The sequence below is a fragment of the Hemicordylus capensis genome, chromosome 4 (assembly GCF_027244095.1).
Source record: "Hemicordylus capensis ecotype Gifberg chromosome 4, rHemCap1.1.pri, whole genome shotgun sequence".
NCBI lineage: Eukaryota > Metazoa > Chordata > Lepidosauria > Squamata > Cordylidae > Hemicordylus > Hemicordylus capensis.
This window is the reverse complement of record NC_069660.1, coordinates 320,552,331-320,569,909: the sequence shown is the minus strand read 5'-3', so window position 1 is coordinate 320,569,909 and position 17,579 is coordinate 320,552,331. Positions and strand designations below refer to the sequence as shown.

The following is a 17,579-nucleotide window of genomic DNA, read 5'->3' as shown; positions in this document are numbered from 1 at the left end:
AATTTAATTTAATTTAATTTAATTTAATTTAATTTAATTTAATTTAATTTAATTTAAGTTAAGTTAAGTTAAGTTAAGTTAAAATATTTATACCCTGCCCACCCCCTCCTCCCACCCCCTCCTCCTGGTGGGCGGCTGGGCCAGGCTGGCCCACTACCACCGCATCCTCCAGCCAACCAGTGGTTGGGCCAGGGCCAGGGCCAGGCTTGCCCGCCGCTGCCACCTCTGGCTGACCAGCAGCTGGCCCAGGTTGACCCACCACCACTGCCACCATTGTCTCCCATCCCCATTGCTAGCCCCAGCAAGCTGCTCTTTTTAGCGATGGGTACGTTTAGGAGAATTAAATATATAGATATTTGGGTCTTAGGAAAGGCAGAGAGAGAAATAGGGAAAGGATTGGAAATATAACGAGAGCAGCAAAACTGGGACCTTTGAGGACAGAGAACGGTTAGAGCTGAACTCCAGAGCCAAGTTTCTGGGCTGGGGTAGTGGCCAGAAACACATCCTGCCGAAGAGAAGGCAGCTGGGCTGAGCATGTCTGGAGGGCTTGGAAAACCCAAAGGTGCCTCCTTGACTTTGCCATCTGGCTGGCTGGTCTTCTGCACGGGATGGTGGGGCCCCAGTTTCCAGACAAGGTAAAGCTCCAGCCACCCCCACCCCACATGGCACACTCATATTTGAACCCGAGCATTGCTGATGCGATGCATGAAACGGAAGCTGCCAGCGAGGGCCTGCAGTAGCTCAGAGTCCCGTCTCCACCTGCTGATGATGGGAGTTGAGTTAGCCATTGGTAGACTTGCCCTCCATGGATTTGGCTCAGCCCCACTTAAAGCCATCCAGGCTGGTGGCCAGGTTGCCAATCCACACATGATTACCTGTCCCTTTATCCCATGACTGCTAAGTTTACTCAAGAGCCTTTGGTGGGGAACTTTGTCAAAAGCTTTTTGGAAGTCCAGGTAGACTATGTCAACTGGATCACCTTGATCCTCACACTCGTTGACACTCTCAAAGAAGTCCAAAAGTTTAGTGAGGCAAGACTTGCCCTTGCAGAAGCCAGGCTGGTTCTCCTTCAGCAAGGCCTGTTCTTCTTCTATATGTTTAACATCGTTGTCCTTAAGTATGCTCTCCATCCATTTACTGGGGACAGATGTTAAGCTAACCAGCCTGTAATTCTTGGATCCCCCCAGACCCCTTTTTGAAAAGCAGTGTCACATTAGCTACTTTCCAGTCCTCCATTACAGAGCCCGATTGTAGGGACAAGTTACATATTTTTGTTTGGAGACCAGCCATTTCACATTTGAGTTCTTTACGGACTCTTGGGTGGATGCTATACTACTTAAGCAATAGCTGTGTGTAGCTCTTGCTGCAGGCTTGCTTCCTCAGTCTGAGCAGCTCATCCTGAGGTGCCACAAAAGTGGCCTGGCCTTCTGCCCTCTGCCCACTGGCCCTTCTGCCTGCCTCTGGCTCCTTGGATCCAGCACCAGATTGGCAAGGCCTGGCACGGACCTTCTCACATGCCTTTCTGGGTTGGATTTGACTCGTGGGATCTCTTCCACGAAAACAGTTCCCTTACGAATCCAGTACCAAGCTTGCAATTTCCAAGGAGATGGCTGTATTTATGTGGCAAAACCAGCACAGCACCTCAGCACAGCTCAAAGACAGACAATTTTATTTATTATTTATTTTATTTTAATGATTTCTATACCGCCCCTCCAAAAATGGCTCAGGGCAGTTTACACAGAGAAAGAATAAATAAATAAGATGGACCCCTGTTGCCAAAGGGTTCACAATCTAAAAAGAAACATAAGACAGACACCAGCAACAGTCACTGGAGGTCCTGTGCTGGGGGTGGAGAGGGCCAAGGGTCAGGCTTAGGAGGCAGCAGCTCAGATGTGTGTGGTGTGCACATCAAACCTCGCTTGCATTTCTGTAGCAGATGCCACCTTCCTGGGAAGCCTTAGGACTGTCTCCTTGACCCCAGGATCTGCTCTGAAATCCAGCATCATTTCAAAAGGACCAGGCTCTTTCACTTGAGCAGAGGCTGCTTGGCTCCATCCCAGCCCAAATGCGGCAGCCAGATTGGTCTCTGGGACAACACGAAGGGACCACATAACACCAATTCTAAAAGAACTGCACTGGCTGCCGATACGTTTCCGAACGAAATACAAAGTGCTGGTTATTACCTATCAAGCCCTCAACGGCTGAGGTCCAAGGTCCTTAAGAGAGCGCCTTCTCTGTCGTGAGCCCTGCTGCCTATTAAGAGCATCTGGAGAGGTCCAGTTATGGTTGCCGCCAACTCCTTTGGTGGCAACTCCGGACTGGGCCTTCTGGTCTCTGTGGCTGCCTCAGGGCTTTGGAACTCACTCCCTGCTGAAATCAGAGCTTCTCCTTTTCTGTTTGTTTTGAGGAGGACCTTGAAGACATACCTGTTTCCCCAAGCCTTCAACTGAAACCAAATTTCTGAATTTTAATGTGTTTTTATCTATTATGATTTTTATCTTTTTATGAATTTTAGATGTTTTATATTTCATATTATGTTTTAATTCTGTACACTGCCTAGAGATTTCGATATTGGGTGGTAGATCAATTCAATAAACAAACAAACAAATAATAAATCCTACCCACCCTCCTCCACTTTAGTCAGGGCTTTAAGGGCGTGTTTAATACACCGCTCCAACTGCACGCGGATTGTTTTTCTCCTCGCTTAGAAAAGTAACTCTCTTTGCTGCCACTGAGCACCCCGCACAAATCCTGCAGGTGCATTTCCCCTCGCATCCCTGCGCACACGTATGCATGTGCAAACGGAGAAGGGCACCCAGTTCTGGGCCGGGCCTTGGGAAAGGCCGGAGGATCCGACCCGTTGCCTGCCCTGCGCAGACAGACAGGGCGCTGCTGGTGCGTGCGAGGCGGAGGCAGCAGCAGCCAGGCAGGCTCCAAGCTTGGGCTGCTGCGGCGGCGGCGCCAGACCCAGCCAGCCCTCGAGGCTGCTCCTCCGTCCTTCGTCCTCCTGCCCCTCGTTTCAGAGCCGGGCCCGAGAGGCAGCGCCGGCCAGGAGGATCCGCCGGGCTCTGGCCTCCTCGGCAGCTCGCAGGCTCCTCCAAGGCCAGGAGGCGGCTCGCGGGGCTCGCGGGCCAGAGAGCCCCACCACTGCCGGGGCGGGGCGGGGGCTCTCCGTGCTTGGTTGCTGCTCCCTGAAGCGGCTGACTGTGGAAATGCTGCCGCCGCCGCCGGCGGGGAGGGGGGCTGCTGAATGGGTCCCAGCTGCACCTCCTCCAAAAAGCCCTCGGGGGGCCGCCACGGGTGTTAATGCAGATCAACCTCAGTTGCACAACCTGACAATAAAGTTAATAAGCTATTCAAGCACAAGTGCCCTCACCGAGCACGAGGAGGCAGGAATCAAGTGATCAGAGGAGAAAGGGAGTTAACGGGAGCCTCCCGGAGGGAGGGCGGAGGGGAGGCTGCGCTGGACCCCCTTGCGGGGCGGGGGCGGGAGGAGCGCACACACGTTACTGAAGCCTTCTGTGTGCCTTTGCACGAGCGAAGCGAGGACACAGACGGGCCCAGGCAGTGGGCTACGCAGCAGCAGCAGCAGCAAATCACAGAAAGAGGCGGATCTCCGGCGGCAGCCCGGCTGGGGTGAGCCTGGTCCGGCGCCTGCCGGGTGTCAGCCGCGCGCCCCCTCTGCCCCCCTCCAGTTCTGCTCAGGGGAGCGGAGTAAACGGCTGGGGAAGCAGCAAGGGCCACCTGCCCGCCTTGAGCAGCGCCCCGGTCTTGGTGCGTTTGGCCCGCGGGCTGCCCCTTCAGCTGGGGTGGGGGGAGTGCAGGCTGAGGGGTGGGGCGGGTGGCCCGGAGAGCTCGGCAGCCCCACCGGATGGCTCCAGCAGCCCCACAACAACTTATTCACTTCTCTTCAGGCGTGTGGGCCCCCTGCCCTTCCCACCTGGCGAAGAAGAACCACCAGGGACACCCTAATAGAGATACAATCCCCTGGAAGGTGGGGGGGGGGAGAAGAAGAAGAGGAGCAGCAGCCAGGCTCAAGTGACCGGCCAGAGCCCCCAGTTTGGGAGCTTTGGGGAGCTGGTCCAGCAGGGCTCTTTGGGAGGCGGAGGCAGAGGTTGCCTTTCCCAGAAAACAACAAGAGCCTTCCAGAGCCTGCCAAATAGCTGGGCCCACTAAGCCCCCACCCCGCCCCCAACTTCTGCCCACCCTTTGAAATCAAATCCTAAAGATATGCACACATGCAGAAGAAAACCACAGGCCTCCAGGGGCCTGGAGCAGGGACCCGGAGGGGACGTTTCTCCAGAAGAGGCTGGGACTGGAAGGGCGCGAGGCCGGTCGTAGGGCAGGGCCTGGCTCTCACCAGCATGGCGGCCATTAGGAGATCCCACTTGCTTGGCAAAGAGGCCGGCCATTCTGCCTGGCTCCCTCCTGCCGCCGCCCCTGCCAGCCTGTCTGCCCTCGCACACTTCGAGGACCTTCCTGCCCTCTTCCTTTGCAGCAGGGCCTGCGGTGCGGAGGCCTGTCCTTCCTCTCGGGGTCACGGCCAGCTTGTCCTTGTTGCTTTTCGATCTGGAGGCTTGTCAGACTCAGACACTTCCCAGTGAATGGCAGCCAGAGGAGCATTCACAGCCACACTTGAAAGACAGGGGTGTGTGTGTGTGTGTGTGTGTAAGCAAAACACACCAAGGTCTACCCTTGAGTAGAGGGAGGGGACATTATTTTTCTCCCTCTATAGTTGTGGCGTCAGAATCAGGCCAACTGATGGTTCATGGATGAAGTTGGAGGAGAGCAAGCATGAGTTGTCCCCTTAGCAAAGCAGGGTCTGCCCTGGTTGCATATGAATGGGAGACTTGATGTGTGAGCTGTGCTAGAGATTCCTCTCAGGATGGAGCCACTCTGGGAAGAGCAGAAGGTCCCAAGTTCCCTCCCTGGCAGCATCTCCAAGACAGGGCTGAGAGAGAGAGACTCCTGCCTGCAACCTTGGAGAAGCTGCTGCCAGTCTTTGAAGACAATACTGAGCTGGATAGACCAAGGGTCTAACTCAGTATATGGCAGCTTCCTATGTTCCTATGACAGTGAACACAAGGCAGACACAAGCAAGTATTTCTTCACACACTAGTAGGAATGTAGGGAGCTGCCTTCTACTGAGTCCAGCAGCCCTTGGTCCACCTAGCTCAGTTGGTCTCTGCACTGACTGGCAGCAGCTCTCCAAGGTTGCAGGCAGGAGTCTTCCCCACCCACCAGTACCTGGAGATGCTGCCAGAGAGTGAACATGGGGCCTTCTGCATGCAATTATGAATTATGATCCACCCACCTAAGGAGAATATCTTTCAGCAGACCCTGCCCACATTTAGTCACCCACCCAAATGCAAACCAGAGTGGACCCTGCTTAGCAAAGGAGACAATCCATGCTTGCTCACACAGGATCAGCTCTCCTCCCTGGGCACAACTGTGGAATTTGCTGTCACAAGGAAACATGATAGAGGTATATAAAATGAGGCATGGAGAGAGAGAAATTTCTCTGTCTCTCTCTCCCACAACACTAGAACCAGAGGTGATCCCCTGAAACTGAAGGCTGGGAAATTTAGGACTGACGAAAGGAAGTCCTCTTTCACACAGTGAAAAATTAATATAGGGAATTCTCTGCCATGGGATGGGGTGATGGCCACTAGCTTGGATAGCTTTAAAAGGCTCTTGGACATGGAGGACAGGTCTATCAGCGGCTACTGGTCTGGTGGCTACAGGCCACCTCCAGCCTCAGAGGCAAGATGCCTCTAAATCCCAGTTGCAGGGGACCCGCAGCAGGAGAGAGGCCCTCACCCCCTGCCTGTGGGCTTCTCAGCAGCATCTGTTGGGCCACTGTGGGTGAGGCATCAGGCCTCTCTCATCCATGCTGGGCAGGAAGGGAGAAACAGGTGCAATCAGGCTGCTGGGAATCAGGGGCTGGCGCACCGTGTTTGCTGCACACATACACACACCCCAGCTCCCTAGGATGGGCTGCTGCTAGTTATCACTGACTGTGATCAGAGTAGCAAAGGGAGGGGAAGGCTGAGCACAGAGGCGAGGACTGCGTGAATGATGCAGCCCCCAGAGCTCAGGGGAGGTCGGGAAACTGCGCCCCTCTCCCTCTCCCTCGGCCATGAGGAGCTGGACGGCGGCCCCCTCCCACCAGGCAAGGGGAAAGAGCAGCCTCAGGCCGTGGGGCCCGGGAGCCCTGGGGTGGCAGAGAGGGCTGGGGACGGATCAGGCCCACACAGAGTAGACTCCGCCGGGAAGTTCTCCTGCATGGAAAGGCCACAGCTCTTCCTGAAATGAAGAGGAGCTGCCCCAGTGTCAGGCAGTTCATGGCAGTGGGGCTGGCGGGTGGATTGTGCCCTTGACCGTGGGGGTGGGGAGTGGGTGGGGAGGGGCTTTCCACTCTGGGCGCCCAAATACCTCACACGCAATGGAAGGGAATCCAGTGGAATGAGTGTCATCATCGACAGCTTCCAGCCCCCTGGGGAAGGCTGCACAGCCAACCCCCAGCTGGTTGACCCCTGGAGTGGCTGGCGGTGCTTCCCCCACTGGGCCTCCTCCTCAGGCTCGCTGCTGGCCCACTGGCCTCCCAAGGCCCCCGTCTTCCGTCAGGGACTCTTCCTCCTGCCTGCAGGAAGGGAAAGAGGGAGCGAGGAGAGACAGGCAAGATGGCGGCAGCAGCTGCATCCCCGCTTGGCCCAGACCGGCAGGCCCAGCCGGGCGGCTTCCCCACCCCCACCCCAGTCCCTGGCCTGCTCCTGTTGACTAGGCCGGTGGAGGGGGGGGGCAGGTCTCCTTGGCTTCTTGGCTTCCCATTTAAACTGGGAGAGTGAAAATTAAATGCTAATGAAGCGCTTTGATTTAACAGCAGACAAGAGGAGCTCTCTGTTGCTTTGCCTCCTAGACTATTATTATGCAAATGAGCGGGGCCTGCATCTTTCTCCCCCATTTAGCTGAAATCAGCTCTTCTTGGCAACATTCAGAGCTCAATTACTGCACTTACCTGCTTAATGATCATTGCCCAACGCGGGGGGGGGGCTCTCCAGCAGTACCACCATGCCATGCTTGGGGGGCATTGCCCTGTGGCACAGGGTGGGGACTTGGGGTGCTCAAAGTTGAGGGGCTGGGAGAGCTCAGTGCCCATGGGGGGCATTTGGTTTGGGGGCTGGCTTGTGCGGTGTGCACCAGAGGCCTTGCCGTTCTGCAGGGGGGGGTGCCCCCCCACCAATCCCAGTGTGCCTTTGTTGTCATCTGGCCATTCATTTGTTTATGTGGCTTTTGATCAGCCCCCCTCCCTGCAAAGTCTCCACTGGGCAGAGAGTTGGGAAGATGACTTCGCGGGGCAGAAGCCTTTGAAGCCAGCCCAAACCACCCAGCAAGGTCCTGCTCCTTCTCCGCCACCTGCCTTTGCTGGCCTGGCCACAATTGCTCCGCTGGTGACTGACTCAGTCCTCCTGACCCAGAATTGCTTGTAGGAATTTCAGCACACACACCCCGCCCCCCCCCCGCCATGTAGCTTGGCTGAAGGTGGGGGCTCACTTGACTTCCCAGAGGGCACAGAGAGCAGCCAGCCACCACCCAGCGGCCACTCCTGGGGCCTGAGCTTGACCCAGGGTTGATCTTCTGCTACAGCATGACCCCTGCTTTCGACCAGTCCTTGTCACGACATCCTCTGGATGTTTATTGCTGTTTTGTCCCATCTCTCTACGCTGCTTTGGGTCTCATTGTCCCATCACAGAAAACCATACAAATAAGCCAATAAGCGAATGCCTGACCTTGAAGGCAAAACACGGGCAGCTCTGGCACGCTCAGGCCGGCATTTGAGCCTTCACGGCCTAAAACTCACTCTTTGGCGTGTGCCTCAAATGCTGCCCAGGAGGAAGCGGGAGGCCTTGCAGATGCCCCAGGGCCCGCTTGGCCCGTTTCTGGCAACCTGAGCCATGGGGCCATCTCTCCAGGTGGGTGGGGGTCACTGGCCTCTACCATGCAAGCAAAAGCTTCCCATGTCTAACCCTGGAAACATCTTCATGGCAGGAACGAGCCCTCGAAGAACACGGACCCCATGGCCACAGCCAGACCTCTAGTTCTGGGCATTAGGGAGAAAGGGGTCCAGGGCAGAGGGTGCGAATCCTGCTGCTTCTGCTTGTGGGCAGCATTGCCCTCGTGCCGCTTGCCTCTTCTGAGAAGCATCCGTCCAAGCGCACCCTGGGCCCAGGCAAAGAGCCTGCCCCATGTTCTACACCTCAGGGCAGGCAGGGTAGGAATTCAAGCATCTTATAAGAACAGCAAGCCACCTAATGGCATAGCGGGAAATGACTTGCCTAGCAAGCATGAGGTTGCCGGTTCAAATCCCCGCTGGTATGTGGGAAAAACACCTCTATCGTGCAGCAGCAGCGATCTAGGAAGATGCTGAAAGGCATCATCCTCTCATACTGCATGGGAGCAGGCGAGGTCAACCCCTCCTGTATTCTACCAAAGACAACTACAGGGCTTTGTGGGCGCCAGGAGTAAAAATCCACTTGATGGCACACTTCACCATTTATTTATTTATTTATTTATTTATTTATTTATTTATTTATTTATTTATTTTTCTAGCCCGCTCTTCTTCCAAGGAGCCCAGAGCAGTGTACTACATACTTAAGTTTCCTCCCCGGTCCTAGTCCAGCACTCTAACCACTACACCAAGAACAGCAGGCTCTGAAAAGGCCTGTCTTGGTGTGTGCAGATCTGCTGTTTTAGGGCTACTTGTTGGCACTTACTCTGGGCCTGTGGGTTGGCTGTGGGTGGGGCCGGTGGCAAGTGGCTGTGCCTGGACCCGCAGCAACTCCCACCTGGGCCTGACTGCCCAGGCTGGCAGCAGCAGCAGCAGCAGCAGCAGCAGCAGCAGCAGCAGCTCTGGCTGGAGGGGCTATGCAGGTAACCATTGCCACTGTCAGAGGCTTGGCAGGTTGTTTAGACCCCACTGTTTGAAGCCGGGCAGCTCTTTCTCACCCACCACACACACAGCACCCCTCCCGGCTGTCCCGGGGCCTCTGCCTCCTCCCGGTGCTTCTTGGCCCTTCACCTCCGGAGTCCAGCCTCCCCTCAGCACTCCTGCATGGCTGGCACCTCACCCGTTCGGAAGCCCCACAAGTCCTCTCACCTGCTTCCCCACTTGGCTCCTCCACCCGCTCATGCTCCCAGCTCTGCAGACTCATCTGCCCCATTGGCCCCATTGCCGGCTCCAGTGGGTGGGGGGAATGAGGCCCCCCCCAGAAAGGACAACATGCATTTATGGGCGGGCAAGCCGTGTCCCACACATTAGGCTTCTGAAACAGAAATGGGAGGCAGTGGGGGGCAAGTCACTTGTCTGGGGAGGGGGTGCTTCCCCCCCTCCACTGGACCCCTTCCCATTTCCTAGGTTTAGCTTCAGCAGTTCATCCTGCCTGCCTGCTCCAGTCTGCTCTCCTCCCCCTTCCCCATTTCTTTACCCTCCTGAAACAAGTCAGAGAGTAGGAGGCCTGGAGCGAGGTGTGTGGTCTCCACACAAGAGGAGTCGCCCACTTCTGGCAGGGCACACCTCAGCCTGGCCCCTTCCCTTCCTTACCGGAAGGAAGGACGGAGACAGATGGAGCCAGGCTTCCCCGGAGCTGCCCTGTCCCACCTCACGCTGCTGGACTGTGGTCACCTCAGCCCAGTGCAGGCCCCAGGCAAGACTGCACCAGCGCTTAAGCAAATCGAAATATAGACATGGAATCCACCAGCACAGAAAATAAAAGACAGTAAATGCAAGCCAGCCAAATGGAAACCACCATGACAGGTGTTGGTTGAAGAAGATTTATTTTTTTCAGTGCTAGTGTTTTGATTTAATTTTTAAAAATCAGATTTGTTTTCATATTTTTTAGCTCAATATTTTAATGTGTCATTTTTATAATCTTGTTTTTAAATTTTATTGTGAGCTGCCTTGGGATTTTCTTAATGAAAGGTGGGGTATAAATTTAACAAACAAATATTCCTGATCCTCTAAATCCAAAATCCTCAGGGCTCCGTTCTGTCACCAATGCTTTTTAACATGTACATGAAACCGCTGGGTGAGGCTATCCGGGGATTTGGTACTGGGTGTTATCAACATGCTGATGACACCCCAATCTATTTCTCCTTGTCATCAATATCAGGAAATGGCATTAGCCCCTTAAATGCCTGCCTACAGGCAGTAATGGGCTGGATGAGGGAGGATAAACTGAAGCTGAATCGCTTCAGTTGGAGGTGCTCCTTGTTGAGGGTTGTGATCTGTAAGACGGGATAGGACTTCCTGTTCTGGATGAGGTTACACTCCCCCAGAAAGAACAGGTTCATAGCTTGGGAGTGCTCTTAGACTGGGTCTCACCCTAGTGCCTCAGGCTGAGGCTGTGACCAGGAGCACCTTTTACCAGCGGCTACTGATTCAACAACTCCGCCTGTTCCTTGAGGAGAATGACCTGAAAACAGTGGTACACTAGCTGGTAACCGCCAGGTTGGACTACTGCAATGCACTCTATGTAGGGTTGCCTTTGTGCGTAGTGTGGAAAGTTCAGCTAGTTCAAAATGCAGCAGTCACATGTGCTATCCCTGAGAGACCACATTATGCCTGTTCTTAAACAGTTGCACTGGCAGCTGGTATGTTTCCAGGCAAAGTGCAAAGTGCCGGTTATTACATTTAAAGCAGTGAGTGGCTTAGGTCCAGGTTACCTGAGAGAGAGCACCTTTCTCTCCAAGATCCCCACCACTCATTGAGATCATCAGGAGGGGTCTGTCTTTGGGTACCACCGGTTCATCTGGTGGAAACCTGGGATTGGGCCTTATCTGTTGTTGCCCCTGGGTTGCGGAACGTGCTCCCCTTGGATATAAGAGGATTGTCTTTGTTGGAGGCCTTCAGGAGAGCTGTAAAGACCCATCTTTTTAGCCTTGCTTTTAATATATAGTTTTAATTAAATTTTAATCTGGTTTAAATGTTTTTATTTTATTTTAATTGTTTTATTTTGTTTTCATTTTTAATTTTAGTGTAAACCACCCTGGGAAACTTTAGGGAGGGTGGTATATAAACCGAATGAATGAATGAATGAATGAATGAATGAATTTCCAGCTTTACCCAGACAGTAATAGGGCTATGTGGCGCTCTGGCCTGCAGCACCCTCTGAGGCTGTGCTTCTCCACTTTTTCAGTAGCAGGTACCCCCTGGCTTGTGAAACATGTCTGTACTACCTCACACCTCCAGCAGACCTCTTACTGACAGTCATGTGTGCTGTATGTTGAAAGAAGGGCTGTGCATGCAGAGCCATGATGTGGCAGATCATCAGCACAGAGAAGCTGCCATATACGGAGTCAGACCCTTGGCCCATCTAGCTCAGGATTGTCTACACAGACTGGCAGCGGCTTCTCCAAGGTTGCAGGCAGGAGTCTCAGCCCTATCTTGGAGATGCCAGGTGGGGGAACTTGGAACCTTCTGCATGCAAGCAGGCAGGTCCTCTTCCCAGAGCAGCCCCATCCCTTAAGGGGAATATCTGACAGTGCTCACACATGTGGTCTCCCATTCAAATGCAAACCAGGGCAGACCCTACTTAGAAAAGAGAACCATTCATGCTTGCTACCACAAGACCAGCTCTTCTCTCTCACATGTCCCATCAAGCATGATGGAGGGCTGCTGCCTTTTACACCTGGAGTACACAACTCTGGTCTGTACCTGGGTTTGGAGTGATGCTGGCCAAACCTGAAGGAACTTGGAAGAGAATACTCTCCAATTTGACTTTAAAAACAACAACAACAACAATACGATCCCTCACCTAGAGGGGATGAGAATACTTCTCCAAATGATTCTCTAGGTGAAGGATATATATATGGGAGAAGACTCTTTTCCAAGCTTCGCCGTGCACAGAGCATGGCACACCGAAGTATTGCTGGGAAATGCAAAGCACTCTGTTCCTCGGGCAGTTTGCCAGTTTTTTGGCCCTTGTTTTGAGGATGGAGGGGCAGGACAGAGAGACAGGAAGAGAAGGCAAGAGAGAGAAAAAGAGAGCAAGGCTCTTTCTTGGGAATGACCAGCAGTAAAGGCAAGCAGGCACTCTTCTCCCTACCAATGTTCTCTCTAATTTTGTTCATCTCTGTGCAGAATGAATTTTGTTCTGGGCGGCAATATCAAGGCAGTGCGTGCACACCATGTGCATTCAGAGTGGGGCCTTCCTGATTCAACCTGAGCGGGATCTAAAATGCACTGAGAGGACATCAAGAAATTTGTGAGCGCACACATCATGCGCACACCTTAGAGAGAAATGTGCTCCCTATCCTCCTTGCTGGGCTTCTTTCCCCTCTCCCCACACCCTCTGCATGTGTCCCACATACCCCCCAGGGGTACATGCACCACACACTGAGAAATTGTGCTCTAGGGCAGTGATCCTCAACGTTGGGCCCCAGATGTTCTTGGACTTCAACTCCCATAATCCCCAGCCAAAGGCCACTGGGCCTGGGGATTATGGGAGTTGAAGTCCAAGAACATCTGGGGCCCAACGTTGAGGATCCCTGCTCTAGGGCATAGATTTCTCCCACTAGGTGGCAGCATTTTTGCTACCAATCTTCAGGGCTCAGCACCATAAGATATTCTGGATGTCAGTGCTCTACTCCAGATTTATGCAAAGCAATGTTGCCTCTGAGCATGTGAGGAGGAGCTCCCCAACAACTGAGTGACCACAAATTAAGGAGCAAGGCTTCCAGACTAGAGGAGCCCCGGCTTCCTAGCAAGGTTGAGCTCCAGCCCCTTTTTCTTTGCAAACGAATCTCCCACCTGGAGGCAGCTGCAAAAGCATGACCATGACATGGTCACAGGTGGCCATGCCAACCCACCTGTGGCATCCTATCAGAGCAGGCCTCAACAATTAGCCTGTTTCAGGGTGAGCCTGGCCCACTTTCCACAATTGGCCCAGGCCATGGACAGCTCCCAGAGCCCAGCAGATCAACCACATGGTCCACTGCCAGCACCCTGGGACAATGTCTCTCTGGCAAAGCCTAGAAGCAGACTGGTCCCTCTTAAGAGTGGCTGCCCAGGCAGGGGGAGGTCACCTTAAGTGGCACAGCAGGGAAATGCTTGACTAACAAGCAGAAGGTTGCTGGTTCAAATCCCTGCTGGTATGTTTCCAATACTATGGGAAACACCTCTATCGGGCAGCAGCAATATGGAAAGATGCTGAAAGGGGTCATCTCAGACTTTGTGGGAGGAGGCAATGGTAAACCCCTCCTGTATTCTACTGAAAAGAAAACTGCAGGGCTGTGTGGGCCAGGGGTGCATTTAGGGTGGGGCAGGCAGGGCACGTGCCCCGGGCGCCACTTGAAGGGGGTGCCATTTTTAAAAGTTAAATTTTTTTAAATGGCCCCGAAAACAAAATGGCCACCACGCATGCTCAAATGGCCTCTACGAGGCCCTAGGCCTGCCAGGCCTCACAGAGGCCATTTGAGCATGCACAGCAGCCATTTTGTTTTCGGTGGCCTTTAAAAAAAGAATGGCCACTGCACATGCTCTAATGGTCCCTGTGAAGCCCTAGGCCTTTCCAGGCCTCACAGAGACAATTTGAGCATGCATGGGAGCCTCCAAAATGGCCACCACGCCCAAACAGGACTGAAAATCAAGCCGGGATGGGCTGTGGTGGTGAATTAAGAGGCCAGCGGGGGGAGGGGGAACCTTTGCAGCCCCCCCAGCCTTTATGAAGCCCCCCAAAGGGGCTACAGGTAATTTTTTTTATTTAATATAATATAAGTCACTGTACACATATTCAGTTTGGCACTATGTACAGAGAATCAGGGTTTGTGAATACTGAGCTGAAGCTTATGAGCTAGGATTGTATTCATTTGCTCTTACTTTGCGTCTTGTGATAAGTGAGTTAAATGTGATGTCTTAATAATATGGCTATTAATGGTGCGTTTGTCTTTGAATCCGTGTGAAATCCTGAGTATGAAGGCCCACTGGGAGTTTCTTGCTCTCTTTCTCTCATTTTAACTGTCTTTCTGAAATACTAGAATATATTCCAAGCAGTGAGACAGTTTACTCTGCACATCCATTAATTATTTTCAGAGTATCTGGGAAAAGTCAATTTTTCCATTTATTTTTAAAATATATGTAATAGTGATGCTACAATGCATAGTAGAGAATTAGACAGGCACTTCTGTTTAGTTTTCCAAGTACACCTCCACATAGTATTTGGGTATTAGATGAGCCCCAGCATACTGAAATTTGTAGTTTTCCAGCATTTTTTGGTCTGGCAGCTGGCTACGTCCACTGCTAAATAGCTTTTGAAAGATTAAAAGATTAACGAACTTGACTTGTATTTTTCAGCTGCTATTATGGTAAAGTTATCTGAAAGATGGGTGTCAGATGTTTGGACAGGGGGCGCAATTTCAGTGCCTGCCATAGGCACTCTCCCCCCTAGATATGCCTCTGCTGTGGGCGCCAGGAGTCGAAATCACAATCAACAACGGCACACTTTAGGCAGGGTGAACAGGCCCCACCCCTTTCCTGAGAAAGGCTCTGTTCCTTAACGGGGCCTGGCTCATTTTGTCAAGCTCGGGCTATGGCAAAGCTGGGGGGCCTCCGTTCCGAATGGCAGGTCCCCATGGAATTCCTCCAAGTTGGAGGATGAAGGCAGGGTCCTCAGATCAAGATGAGGGTGCTGAATCCAGGACCCCTGGTTCTGGTGTGAGGGGTCCCAGAACAGGAGGCAAGGGGTCACCCGAGGTCTGGATCTTAGATTGTTCCCAGCTTGTCTCATCCCCTAAACTCTCTGCCTTGGCCCCCAAGTGGTGGTGGTGGGCTTTAGACCTGGGGTTATGACAGCAGCACAAAAACACAAGAGAGGTTGCCATTCTATTCAGGTCTGCCAGATTGCAGCTCCCCACCTCAACTTCGTAATCTACACCACACATAGGTTCACAAATGTTGCATACTTTATAACAACCAGAGAATGCCACTCTCCTCTTCTGGGTTATGAGAGTTCTGTTTCTAGATTCATATTTGTACTTCTGTAACAGTCACAACAATATCCTGTGGTGATGAATTCCACAGGTTAATAGTCTGAAAGACGTCCTTTTTTGTCTCTTTTAAACAAGATCTCCATTTAGTGAATGGTTGCCTGTTGAATTCTGAGAGGGCAAATTGCTATTTCTCCTCCACACCACTCCAGCTCTTAGAAACTTTGACAATGTTGATCATGCTACACTGTACATTGTAGGTCTTGCTGGGGTTAGGAGGATTTTCTGATTTTATTGGAAGAATTAGTTGGGAGTTCATATTTTGCATCTTGTGTGTGCAGTGATTTATTTATTATTATTATTATTATTATTATTATTATTATTATTATTATTATTATTATTATTTTACACAGTCAGACAGGTGTTATTGACTAGTTTGTTTTATCCAGCCATCAAGTCCTTCCCAAGGACCTGGGATGCCAGAATTTTATTGTCAATGTTGTTGCTGTTGTTCTAGATATCGTCGCAGAATATAGGCTGTTCCTAGTAAAGCTGCTTTTTGTAATTGGCTGATGGTGATTTCTGTGGCCCCTATGGTGCTGAGGTGCTCTTCAAGGTCTTTTGGAACTGCACCCAGGGCGCCAATTACCACTGGGATTATTTGGGTCTTTTTCTGCCACAGCCTTTCAATTTCAATTTGTAGATCTTTGTATTTTGCGATTTTTTCTATTTCTTTTTCTTCTATTCTGCTATCCCCTGGTATTGCTATGTCGATTATTTTGACTTGTTTTTCTTTCTTCTCGACTGCAGCTCAGGTGGAAGAGGAATGCTGCAAGTCCATCAAACAGTAGAGGAGGAGAAAAGAGGCCTTGAAGAATATATCAAGGACAGTGAAGAAGATGCACTTCAAATGGTCAATAACGCAAAACTATTCAACACCAATGAAAGAAAGCAGGCCTAGCCAAGAAAGAACAAGTCAAGAACCGAGCAGAAAAATGGAAAAATAAGCCCTTGCATGGTCAATATTTGCACAACATAAGTGGAAAATCAGACATCATCAAGACCTGGCAATGGCTTAAGAATGGTTACTTGAAGAAAGAAACAGAGTGTTTAATACTGGCTGCGCAAGAACAGGCACTAAGAACAAATGCAATAAGTGCAAAAGTCAAAAAATCCACAACAAACAGCAAGTGCCGCCTTTGTCAAGAAGCAGATGAAACCGTGGACCACCTAATCAGCTGTTGTCAAAAGATCGCACAGACTGACTACAAACAAAGGCATGACAAAGTAGCAGGGATGATACACTGGAACATCTGCAAAAAGTACAAGCTACCTGTAGCCAAAAATTGGTGGGACCATACAATTGAAAAAGTGGTAGAAAATGAAGGTGTAAAAATATTATGGGACTTCCGACTACAAACAGACAAACACCTGCTGCTTTATTATTTCCAGGACTTCTCTAATTTTCCTTGAATCTAGGTGGTATTTTTGGATCAGATAATGTTTGGTGTTTTCATACTTCAGCTTCTTGTCTTTCATATCTTTCAATTTACTAGCATCTGATCTAAGCCTGGAGATTTTATTTTCTAATTGAATCTTCCATTTAGATGATGTATTGCTTTCTTTTTTGACAGGTCCACCGATCTTATATCCGAGCTCTTGTGTTGTTATTGTTGCTGCACTGTACATTAGTTGGTTTGTTTCTTGCAAATTATTGGTTGTTATTTCTGCAAGTGCAGCATTGACATCTTTTAATACCTGAGCAAGTTGTTTTTTGGCAACTGTTTTTAGAGCGGGAAGTCGAACCCTGGTGGTTGTTTGGTTCATGAGCTCAGTTATTTTTTGCTTTAGTTCTTGTTGCTTTTCTCTTAAACGGCATTTGGGTTTTTGAGGTGAAGGCAAAGGGGAGGTTGCCTGGTTTTTATTTTGAAACAGTTCAGCAATGGTGGTATCCTCTATTTCCAACAACTCCTCCATCTGCGCCTGAGCAACTGCTTCAGTTGGTGGTAATTCTTCTTCCATATCTTGAGCCTGTGTTGCTCTTTGCAGTTCTTCCAGCTCAACTCCTGTGAATACTTTATTTCTTATTATGAATCTTCTCTGGTCTGCTAGCCTTTGTTCTGTTATTTCTGTATCTGGATGCTTCTCTTTCCAAATTTGGTACATTCTTTTTAAATAACCTCTTCTCGTTGGACTAGACTTGTAATAGCAGATCATTATTTCCTTGTTGGCATTTTTTGTATTCTTTTTTTGGTTAAGCGACGTTTCTTCCAGTAGCTTTGCTGTCTCCAGCCCTGGTTACTCAACTGAAGATCCTGAGTCCTGTAGCCCACTTGCCACCAGATGTCCAGGGACTATAGCACCTGGTGCGGTCCTTGTTGACCCGGGTGACGACCGATCCGGTATAGATTTATTAAAGGTACGTCTCACCATATTGTTGATGGGAGAGGCACTCTTTGTCTGGCTCCTCTGGTGAGACCTGTCCAGTATGGTTGGACCTCTGGCATAGCTCTCACCTTCCTTAGAGCACACAAGCCCCACAACCACGTCAAGGTAGTGCCTCACTGGGGGATTACTATTTATTATTATTATTATTA

At 51.1% G+C, this 17,579-nt stretch overlaps 1 protein-coding gene across 1 annotated transcript in view; it reads left to right on the top strand.

Annotated features, from left to right (window-relative positions):
• The window catches only part of TMEM249 (transmembrane protein 249), an 85,310-nt gene extending 68,104 nt beyond the window's left edge, over positions 1-17,206 (top strand). Inside the window, exon 5 of the mRNA XM_053249317.1 lies at positions 15,793-17,206. Within this exon, the coding sequence (XP_053105292.1) occupies positions 15,793-15,855 (63 nt within the window). The 3' untranslated portion in view covers positions 15,856-17,206. The remainder of the gene's footprint in view (positions 1-15,792) is intronic.
• Positions 17,207-17,579: the final 373 nt, after the last annotated feature.